General features: G+C 44.3%; 1 protein-coding gene across 2 annotated transcripts; it reads left to right on the plus strand.

Annotated features, from left to right (window-relative positions):
- Positions 1-686: 686 nt before the first annotated feature.
- DIRAS3 (DIRAS family GTPase 3) lies at positions 687-11,525 on the plus strand. 2 transcript variants are annotated; one of them, XM_073593770.1, is made up of 2 exons: positions 687-834; positions 8,461-11,525. In XM_073593770.1, the coding sequence occupies exon 2, from the start codon at positions 8,555-8,557 to the stop codon at positions 9,149-9,151; it is 597 nt and encodes a 198-aa protein (XP_073449871.1). In that variant the 5' UTR covers positions 687-834; positions 8,461-8,554; the 3' UTR covers positions 9,152-11,525. The 2 variants fall into 2 exon arrangements, with proteins under 2 accessions (XP_073449871.1, XP_073449870.1); XM_073593769.1 differs by lacking the exon at positions 687-834 and adding an exon at positions 7,683-8,142.
- Positions 11,526-11,885: the final 360 nt, after the last annotated feature.

The raw sequence follows: 11,885 nt of genomic DNA on the forward strand, positions 1-11,885 counted from the left end.
GGGAGGTTATCCAGCATGAGATTTTGGAATCGTATCCAGCATGACATTTCGGGGGTTCATGGAGCGTGATCTTTGGTGGATTTATCCGGCATGGGATTTCGGGGGTTCATGGAGCGTGATCTTTGGTGGATTTATCCGGCATGGGATTTCGGGGGTTCATGGAGCGTGATCTTTGGTGGATTTATCCGGCATGGGATTTTGGGGGTTTATCCGGCATGAGAAGGTCACCTTCAGGTTACTGGAAGCACAGTGAAGCTCCATCTCTGATTACATTGCACAGAGCAGGTGTCAGAGGCTGGCTCAGCCTTACTACCTCAATGAACACATGCTGGTAATGACACATGAATAGCAAACAGCAGCTTCTCCTCCAGGACCTCCCAAGCCTTGTGCTTTCCACCAGCTCCAGGGCTGCATTAACCCCTGCGTACCGCCACCTGCCAGCAAAGCTTCCCCTTCCACCATGCTCCAGCCCCCTCCAGCACCCATCTGGTTAAAGCCCATTTTTCCCTCTGCAGTTGCATGAATGGGCTGTACCACTTGTGGAAAAAATGAATGAAACATGGGGGGGGGATCCGGCCATTGACACCCACTCAGTACTACTGCTTGCAGGTGCTGGGAAGGAGGCACTTCTCAGAAGAATGGCAGGTTGGCCTGTGCTACTTCCAAGAACTCATTGGCTGGGTGATCAGAATCAATTATAGTGAATCTATCTGAGTCCTTTAAATCTTGCTCCCCCCTCACAATAGCTGCACTATGGGTCTGCCCCACCTTGGGTGTTTGTTGGATGCTGTAACACCCTGCAGATTGTATTTCCAGATTGACTGACCTGTGCAGGTAAGTGCTGCTGCATGGTGCAATGATCAGACGTGGGTGGTTGGATGGGGCGGTAGGGATGCTTTTTCAGGCTGCAAGGGGAGCACATGGATGGAGCAATCCCTGGCTGTCACTTAGAGGGATGCTCCAGTGTCACATGTGTGTTGTCAGCTGTGATCTGCTTATTACACCCGCTGGGGGTCTTTGTGTCCTATGCCGGTCACCTGGGGTACAACAACAGAAATATAAGAGCCGCAGTCCTTTCCTGATGTCCTTTATCTATTCCCTTTGATGTGTGCAGAGTACATCAGGGTGACAGCTGGCTCATTTCCTGGCTTGATGTATCTCTGTTTACCGATCAACTGCATCATAAAAATTTTATTTTGTTGCCTTCGCACATAAACCGAGAAACACAGGGACATCCACCGCTGATCCCTGAAAATGCCAACTAGTATTCTCAGAATAAAAAAATAAATAAAAAAATAAGGCAACCAATGTGTCTGTCCAAAAAAGGTTCACCTTTAAATTAGAACGGCAAGAAAATTGCTACAAATTTAAAAAATGGACAGCGAAAGAGCAGCACTGCTGAAGTCATCACTCTGTTCTTTCCTCCTGTCAGTGAGTTCCCTAGTGTTAGACTGACAGCACTGCAATGCAGTGAAGCCTGACTTGGCATATTGACCCTTCTCCTTTTATTGGAGAACTCCAAACAAACTGCTGAAATGTAGACCGTGCCATGTTAATATCCCACAAGCTAGAGTGGTCCTATAGACGACTGAATGCGTTTTTAGCTCTATAGTTCCTAGCTGAAAAGTGCACCCCCCCCCCCCCTTTTTTATTTTCGCATTGCAATTTCAGGCATTGCTTTGCTATTTGGTTGCCTATTAACTTAATGCTACTGGGCCTGGTGGTGGTTCCCCCTTCTCCTTTATTGGAGAACTCCATGCAAACTGCTAAATACATACTTGGAGTATAGACCGAAAAGAGCAGCAGCTTACTGATGAAGTTGGCACTCTGTTCTTTCCACCTGTCAGTGAGTTCCCTAGTGTTAGACTGACAGCACTGCAATGCAGTGAAGTCTGACTTGGCATATTGACCCTTCTCCTTTATTGGAGAACTCCAAACAAACTGCTGAAATATAGACCGCGGCATGTTAATATCTTTCATTGCGAGCCTCTGGGATGAGGGTGGCCTCCCTTTCCCCTACCCCCTTCTTTTTTTCTTTTTCTCCCTTTTTCCTTTTCTCTGATTCTCTCTGCCTTGGAACTTCCATTTTGCCCACAAGCTAGAGTGGTCCCATAGACTGAATGCGTTTTTAGCTCTATAGTCCCTAGCTGATAGCGCAACCCCTCCCCCGTTTCCCCTTTTTATTTTCGCATCGCAATTTCAGGCATTGCTTTGCTATTTGGTTGCCTATTAACTTAATGCTACTGGGCCTGGTTCCCCCTTCTTCCCCACCACCCCCTTTTTTTTTTTTTTTTTTTTTTTTTTCCCACAATATATATCTCTGTATCATTGATTAATTTATAATACTTGCAGAGAGAAACTCATTTTGAATTTGCTTTTGCTATTGTATAATCTTATTGCTCTGTGTAAGTGCCCGTTTTCCTTATTCTTCTCAATAACGTTCAAGTAAACTAATTATAGACAGTGAAAAAGCAGCAGCTTACTGGTGAAGCTGTCGTCCTTTCCTCCTGTCAGTAAGTTTCCCAGTGTTGGACTGAAAGAATTGCAATGTAGGGAGGCCTGGCTTTGCATATTGACTCTTCTCCCAGGTTTCAGTCTGGCTGTGCAGCAATTCCAGGAAGGTGAAGGTAGGACCAGGTACATATACTAGCCTTAATACATTAAAGGGGTTGTAAAGGTTTATTTATTTAAAAAAAAAAAATCAAACATATCATACTTGCCTCCACTGTGCAGTTCATTTTGCACAGAGTGGCCTCGATCCTCCTCTTCTGGGGTCCCTCGGCGGCTGTCTCGGCTCCTCCCCACATCAGATAACCCCCCTCTGGGAAGCGCTCTCCCAAGGGGGTTAGCTTGCGGGGTGCGCTCCCGTGTGATACAGTCGGCGGCGCCGCGTTGTTGATTTGATTGACAGCAGCGGGAGCCAATGGCTGCGCTGCTATCAATTATCCAATGTAGAGCCCACAAGAGCTGGGGGAAAGCGACCCTGGATCGCACCCACGGAGATTGGGGGGGGGGAGTGCAAGGTATTTTTTCACCATAATGCATAGGATGCATTAAGGTGAAAAAACACGAAGCTTTACAACCTCTTTAAGGCTGGAATTGCACTGTTCCATGTGAATGAGCACACCCAATGGGAGTTTCTCTCCTACTAAACTGGGTTGGTGGTTGCCATGCAGCACTGGGGTCCGTGGTTCAAGTCCCGGTCAGGATTTTATCTGCATGGAGTTTTCTTGGTCTCCCTGGTTTCCTCCCACACTCCTAAGACATGCTGGTCGGTTAATTGGCTTTTGTGTAAAATTGGCCCTAGTATGATATTCTACACGCAGGGATATGCAATTAGCGGACCTCCAACTGTTGTAGAACTACAAGTCCCATGAGGCATAGCAAGACTCTGACAGCCACAAGCATGACACCCAGAGACAGAGGCACGATGGGACTTGTAGTTGTGCAACAGCTGGAGGTCCGCTAATTGCATGTCCCTGTAAAACAGAGTGTGCCCAAGCTGGCCACCTCATTATTTCCAGGTGGTTGAGCTGCATTTACTATCCTTAATCTGCAAAGGCAGCCAGATGGGGTTGTACACATGTCCTGGCCATGGGACTTTGCTTTGCAAATGCAGCAAAAATTCACAATCAGCTGGCAGTACTGCCGCTAAGCGCGACCCATTGAGGCGAATGCTGCCACACCGCAATCGCATGCATTTATAGGGTTGAAACGTCTGTGAAAAGCAATCTACCTGGTAAATAGAGGGGTTTCCTGCAGTGCCTGGCAATGTTGCAAAGATATGTAAATCACAAGACTAGCTGAACAGAGTTAGAAATATTATTTTAGCAGGTTAAACAATTCACCTCCATGTATTCAACTTTTGTATTCAGCAATTTACATAAAGTTCTGCTTTGAGTGGTTTCAAAAGCATCTTATAAGACAGTCCTAGCTCTCTTCTTCACCAATAATGCCTGGGCTCCCCCTCCCTGTCGTATACAGGACTGATTAGGCATGGGGCATTTGCCCTCCTGCACCAGTACTAATAAGAAATGCTGGACTGGTGGTCCTGAATAAATCATTCAGACATTGAACAGTGTACACAGGGAAGGGCTGGGCATGGGGGGGGGGGGGGGGGGGGGGCGGCATTTGTCCTCCCGGGCCAGTACTAATCTAATATGTTGGGCTGGTGGCCCTAAGTGGAGATACTTCATCATTGAGACATTGATCAGGGAAGGACTGGCCATGGGGGTATTTGTCCTCCTGGGCCAGTACTAATAAGATATGTTGGGCTGGGGGCCTTAAAAGAGATACTTTGTGCTTCAGACATTGATCAGTGTACATTGAGAAGATATGTTAGGCTGGTGACCCTGAGTGGAGACCTTTCACCATTCAGATATTCTTCAGTGTACACAGGGAAGGCCCGGACCAGTATTATTAAGATATGTTTGGCTGGTGGCCCTGAATGGAGATACTTCATTCAGACACTGATCAATGTACACTGGAAAGGACTAGGCATGGATGCATTTGTCCTCCCAGCCAGTACTAAGATATGTTGGTCTGGTGGCCCTGAGTGGAGATACTTCATCACTGAATCATTGATGCATGTACACAGGGAAGGACTGGCCATAGGGGCAATTGTCCTCCCAAGCCAATACTAATAAGATATGTTGGGCTGGTGGTCTTGAAAGAGATACTTTGTCCTTCAAACATTGATCAGTGTACAAAGCGAAGGTCTGGGCATAGGGGCATTTGCCCTCTCAAGCCAGTAATAATAAGATATGTTGATCTGGTGGCTCTGAGTGGGGATACTTCACCATTCAAACATTTAGCAGTGCATATCTCGCAGGCAGTGACCTACAGGCCTGGGACAAGGCTTGGGCAGGAGGGGAAGCTGCCCTGGGCACAGCAGAGCAGGGGGCAGAGAATGAACACAGGACATTAAACCTATTCTATCACATGCATTAACAGTGGGGAAGGGGGTGCAGTTCGGCATTAGCCTTGGGCACTAGATGAACTTGTACTGATGACACTTAATGAGAATATACAGTATAGTTACCCATTTCGACCTGTGCTTTACAACGTCTAGAGGGACAGAAGGATACTTCCTGCATCATGTAATCAATTGCAGAGAGCTCCCAAGGCAGCCGATACCAGGACATGTGTAAAGGAGGACCAAAAAAACACATTCTTTAGGAACACTTGCCAATCAATGCAACACAATGACACCCTTCATTGCCTTTAGACCAGTGTTTCTCAACTCCAGTCCTCAAGGCGCCCCAACAGGTCATGTTTTCAGGATTTCCCTCAGATGAAACGGCTGTGGTAATTACTAAGGCAGTGAAACTGATCAAATCACCTGTCCAAAATAATGGAGAGCCTGAAAACATGACCCGTTGGGGCGCTTTGAGGACTGGAGGTGAGAAAGGCTGCTCTAGACCATAGAAATCCCTACCTACCATTAAAAGGGATATATTTGGTTGCCCCCCCCCCCCCCCCCCACCCAGAAGTCTTCCCTTGCCAGTACACCTATGGTGGTCCCTAATGGGCCCTATTGCGCTTGGGTAACATGTGCATTAGTGTAAGCTGCATTAGTTACATGTCCAGCTCTGAATCTGGAGAAGATGAATTGCAGTAGAGTGGCTGGGGGGTGGGGGAAGCGGAATCCCCTGTGAAGTTTTTCTGCTCGGCTGGTTATTGCAGTGTCAGCGGAGATGAGGACTTTATTATTAATGCATGTGTAAATCAGTCTTTAGATGCCACAGGGCTTTCTTAGAACTGTCAAAGGATTCAGAAAAGGAAGTCCTATTTCCAAGAAAGGTCCAAGAGCGAGCTCCATTTCCCACTTGCTTCCTTACAGTCGTCATGCTTTTTATATACTGAAAACATTCTAGAAAGCCAATGTTTGAAATGCCAGATCTGGTAAATGGACTTCCACCACATACTTTCCATTCCAAAGCTATGGGCACCGATATGGAGCTCCCCTCTTTGTGGGACCGCCATTATTTTGGGAGGGCAATCCGATTCCAAGGTTATGAGCATTTGTTGAGGCACTAACAGTCTCCACTCTTTTGGAAAGGCAATCCCATTCCAAAGCTACGGGCACTGATATGGAGCCTCCCCTCTTTGTCGGACTGACCCCTCCTTTTTTGGGGGGGGGGGGGGGACCATCCCATTCCATTTGTTGAGGCAAAAAGCGCCTCAAAGGTGATCCCATCCCAAAGCTGTGGGCACTTATATGGATTCCCCTTCTTTGTGTGACTTCTCTCTTTTGGGAAGGCATTCTGCAGGAATTTGCAATGTGTTTGTCTGAATTTGTGCCCATTCAGCCAAAGAACACGTGTGAGGTTCAGTATTTGATGATAAATGAGATGACCTAAAAAAAATGGTAAAATTTTGCCAAAATCTTCAGATTTTTCTTTGACCGAACTTTCAGGGGAAGTAGAATTTTTCATTTTACAGTGCCTTGAAATAGTATTCATAACCCTTGAAATTTTTGCACATTTTGTCATGTTACAACTAAAAATTTAAATGTATTTTATGTGATAGACCAACACAAAGTGACACATAATTGTGAAGTGGAGGGAAAATGAAAAATGGTTTTCAAAATGTTTTACAAATAAATATGTGAAAAGTGTGGGGTACATTTGTATTCAGCCCCCCTGAGTCAATACTTTGTAGAACCGCCTTTCACTGCAATTACAGCTGCAAGTCTTTTTGGGGATGTCTCTACCAGCTTTGCACATCTAGAGAGGGACATTTTTGCCCATTCTTCTTTGCAACATAGCTCAAGCTCTGTCAGATTGGATGGAGAGCATCTGTAAACAGCAATTTTTATGTCTTGCCACAGATTCTCAATTGGATTTAGGTCTGGACTTTGACTGGGCCATTCTAACACATGAATATGCTTTGATCTAAACCATTCCATTGTAGCTCTGGCTGTATGTTTAGGGTCATAGAAGGTGAACCTCCGCCCCAGTCTCAAGTCTTCTGCAGACTCCAACAGGTGTTAGAGAACCTTTAGGCTCCATTCACACTAGCGCGTTTTTTGATGCATTTTGCAGAAATGCATGGGAATTTTTTAACATGGGTTCCTATGGAACACGTTCACATCAATGCCTTTTTGTACCTCTGCGTTTTTGGAAAGGGTCAGGGCATTTTTTTTATGCAAAATGCAGCGTTTTGCATGTAATAGAATTCAATGGACCAGCATCAAAAACACAAGTGCAGCGTTTTTGCAGCTTTTTTGGCTGCTTTTTTTTTTTTTTTTTTTTTACTGTATACAGTCTAAAAAAAAAAACGCTGCTCAAAAACGTGGCAAGCATCACAAAAAAAACGCTCAAGCAACATGCATAGATGTGAATCGAGCCTTAGTGAACAGACAGCATCATGAAGACAAGGAACACACCAGACAGGTCAGGGATAAATGGGATAAAGTTGTGGAGAAGTTTAAAGCAGGGTTAGGTTCTAAAAAAATATCCCAAGCTTTGAACATCTCACGGAGCTCTGTTCAATCCATCATCCGAAAATGGAAGGAGTATGGCACAACTGAAAAACTACCTTTTGCAAAGACGAATTGCAAATTTCACTCTAGATGTCCAAAAAGACTTGCAACTGTAATTGCAGTGAAAGGAGGTTCTACAAAGTATTGACTCAGGGGGGCTGAATACAAATGTACACCACACCTTTCACATATTTATTTGTAAAAAATTCTGAAAACCATTTATCATTTTCTTGCCACTTTGTGTTGGTCTATCGCATAAAATCCCAATAAAATACATTTATGTTTTTGGCTGTAACATGACAAAATGTGGAAAATTTCAAGGTGTATAAATACTTTTTCAAGGCACTGTTGGTCATCCCTTATCAGGACTCTTTGTATAGTGACCAGCTTTAATGGATCATAAATGCTGCTACGTACCAGTTATCAAATGCAAAGGATGGGCAGGATGCAAAAGGATTGAGAAAAAAGTCTGGTACATCCACTAGATGGCAAAATAATCTAATCTTGCAGGCAGCATTCAAAACCAATAATACAAAAAAAAAAAAAAAAAAAAAAAGGGAGGGAGCTTCTGATTTCATCTGCAGCTGAGCCGTCTGAGAGCGACATAGTAATCAGACCGCAGGAAGGGTTGAAACAAAGCAGAGTGCTCAGGCAAGGTAAGGTGTGAGCTTGTTTGTGTGTATATATGGATATATGTGTGTGTCTTATTGTGTTCATCCCAAAAAGTGATGCTCTGACCAACCGCCAGAAGGATGGAATTAGCTTGTTATCTGGACCAGCATCATCCTGGCTCCTGCACTTCCTAGTACTTTATAGCCTACTGCTAGCTTGGGGATCCTGACGTAGCAACAATAATGTTCTGCAACTGATGTGCTAACAATTATACCGTAGCTTGTATTTTTGTTGGACTCAACCAAAGTGTTTGCACGGCACTGAAATATTTTTTTTTTTTATTTTATTTATTTCCTCAACAGGTGCCTGCTCCATCCCGGCATGTAACTTCTCCTTGCCCTTGCATTCAAGACGGAATCCTTCTGAGCCCGTAACGCGAGATCCTTGAAAGAAAAGATGCCGGAACAAAGCAACGACTATCGGGTGGTGGTGTTTGGGGCGGCGGGAGTCGGGAAAAGTTCTCTGGTGCTCAGATTTGTCAGAGGGACTTTCAGAGAGACCTACATCCCGACCATCGAAGATACCTACAGACAAGTCATCAGCTGCGATAAGAATATCTGCACGCTGCAGATCACCGACACGACGGGGAGCCACCAGTTCCCGGCCATGCAGCGGTTGTCCATCTCTAAAGGCCATGCTTTCATCCTGGTCTACTCGGTTAGCAGTAAGCAGTCCATGGCAGAGCTTCAGCCAATCTACGAACAGATCTGCCACATCAAGGGAGACACTCAGAAAATTCCCATCATGCTGGTCGGAAACAAGAGTGATGAGGCTCTACGGGAGGTCCAGACCAGCGAAGGGGAGAGTTTGGCCAACAAGTGGAAGTGCTCTTTCATGGAAACCTCAGCCAAGCTTAACTACAATGTACAGGAGCTGTTCCAAGAACTTTTAAACTTGGAGAAGAGACGAACTGTAAGTCTCCAGGTGGGTGGGAAAAAATCCAAACAGCAAAAGAAGAAGGAGAAGCTCAAAGGGAAATGTTCGATCATGTGAACTAGACCTCAAGCCAACAAACTGAGACATTCCACTCTCTGCTGGACATCAAACCTGCAGGTGTCAAGCTCCTAGGTTGGACTGCTTTTTTTGGGGGGGGGGGGGGGGGAGTGGTGCCACGATTCTATGGCATCATGGTTATCATAGCAACCATTTTCAGCTACAGGTTTCATTTTTTTTATTTTATTTGAAGGCAAGCTCTCCGCATGCTCTGCCACCTCCATTTTGCACTCTGAACACATTTGCGCATCGGGATGCTCATTCGCCAGAAGAAGGGAACCAAGTTTTGGGTGGTTTCTGTACTTGTGATTAATTTGGGAGATGTTTTAACGGCAAATTACACAGACATGAAATTTTTGTGTAATATTTGCATGATGGGATACTGGGGTTATGGAATGAAAGTGCTGCTGTAAATTAAATATTGACTTTGTGTTCAAATTTTTTTTTTTTTTTTTGTGGTTTTTGTAACTTGTACTTCTCTTTAGAGTTTTTAGATATTTTTTGGAAGGTCATTCATTGATGGCTGCATAAGTTTGCAAATCGGAACCTCAAGTGGAGCCACAAAAACTTTTTTTTTTTTTTTTTTTTTTTATGCTTTTCGAGGTCACAGATTAAAGGTGGAACTGCTAGTAAAGTTGAACTTCGGACAACTTGTCCAGCCTATTTTTATTTTTTATTTTTTGCATAAACTGTGGAAGGGTTAGAACCTACTATTGAGTTTTTATTGTGGTCTGTACTCTACCTACCCTCACTTCCTTTTTTTTTATTTATTTATTTTTTGTTACTGTGATTTGGGTCACCAGGACAGGAAGTGAGGGGAAATTTCCCCCCAATGGTTACCCAGTCTAAAAAATTGCGCTGGTTCCAACCCTTCCTACTTCAATCAAAAAAACTAAAGATTATAGTAGGGATGGTTGGAACCTGTACTAGTTTTTTGACTGGGCAACCATTGGGGGAAACTCCACCCTCACTTCCTATCCAACACACTGGAATCAAAAGCGAGGGTAAGTAGAGCACAGACCACAATAAAAAAAACAAAAAAAAACAAACTTTTCTTATTGTGGTCTGTACTCTACTTGCCATCACTTTTGGTTCCAGTGAGTTGGGTCACCAGGACAAGAAGTGAAGGGAAATTTCCCCCAATGGTTACCTAGTCAAAAAGAAAAAACTGGCAGTGGTTCCAACTCTTTCTACTTCAATCCAATAAAAAAAAGTTTTATCTGGAAATCTACTTGAAAGCCCTAGAACAATCTTGCATTCCTATTTAACGTAAACCTGTATTCTTTTTTAGGCTGGGTTCACACTGAATTCGAATGCGGCTCACAGCAGGGGGTCTGGTGTGTCCCTGTTCTCCATTTCAGGTCCAAATCGGGCCTGAATTCGGACCTGAAACTGAGCTAAAGACGCACAGGACTCCTGTGCAATTCGTTCCGCAGCCACCCCCAGAGATGTGTGAACCGGCTCCATTGAGAGCCGGTCGCAGTCTCCTGTCATGCGAACCCAGCCTTAAAAATGGTAAAGTGGTGTGTTTTTTTTTTTTTTGTGTGTGTTGTGTTTTTTGTTTTTGTCTTTGTCTTTTTGTTTTTCTTTTAAAGTGCATGTGCATTGAAAACTTTACTCTTCCCCTTTTAGTTTTGGGGGGGAAAAAAAAGGGTTAAAACCTGTGTGTGTGTTTATTTATTTTATTTATTTTTTTTTTTTTTACTTCGCCATCTGTGTCCCATAAGGGAGAATTACCCTTACTGTAATCCAAAATGCAACAGGAAATCTCTGAAATGTGAGGAATAATGCCTCTCTTAGACAGTTGTCACCGGAACAGGTGTCCCCATTGGACAATTTCCCCTCCCCTCTTGGTCAGGTGATCCTGGTTTCAGTCTCAGTAACGATGGTAACCAGGACAAATAGGGTGCATCTACCCAGCAGGGATACAGACCTGACGGGGGTGGGTCTAACCCTTCACCACTCAATCCACAAGATACCGGCTATTAGTTTGCTTGCCCTAGTGGCTGGTGAAGACATGTCTAGAGTGGCAATGATCGTTGTTAAAAATGTAAAATGGAGTAAAGATTCACTTTTTTTAAAGCAGAACTCCAGGGAAAGTGTCAAAACTGACAGTGTAGTGGGGCTACTCCCACACTGCAAGGATTAAATACTCATCTTTGTCTAAGGGGACATTACAAAGCTGTTTTACTCCCACCATGTTTCTTGTTCTGAGGAAATCCACCTTCACTGTGTGCCTACTGTATACACAACTGAATGCTATTTTTGTTCAAGTGTGATAGATGGATATCCTATTTTATTTATTTTTTGTGGATGTACTTTTTGTTGCTTTTAACAAAAAACAATAAAGCTTGTTTACAAAAATTAAAAAAAAGCAGTTTTACTTACCTTACCCCCCCCCCCCACCCCCAGCAACTGGTGCATTCCCTTTCCTTATAATATTCCAGCTTGTAGGCGGGCCCTCAGCTGTGATGTCAGCATGACTGAAGTAGTGCTGAAGGGAACTTAAATGGTACCGTAGATATATAGGAGCATTTAACCCTTGCAGTGGGGGGAGCCCCACTGAGAAGGCAGCTATGAATTTATTCCCCCCCCTCCCCCCAGTGCATTGGTGTGAACCTGCCCCATTGGGGAGCAAGGCTTTTTGCCATGTCTTTCTTTGGCATTTTGCTGGGCAAGGGTGCCCAGTGCAGTCCACCTGATGTAAAAGGGTCTTTAAAGTGTTCGTAAACTC

Source organism: Aquarana catesbeiana, linkage group LG07, assembly GCF_042186555.1.
Source record: "Aquarana catesbeiana isolate 2022-GZ linkage group LG07, ASM4218655v1, whole genome shotgun sequence".
Lineage (NCBI taxonomy): Eukaryota > Metazoa > Chordata > Amphibia > Anura > Ranidae > Aquarana > Aquarana catesbeiana.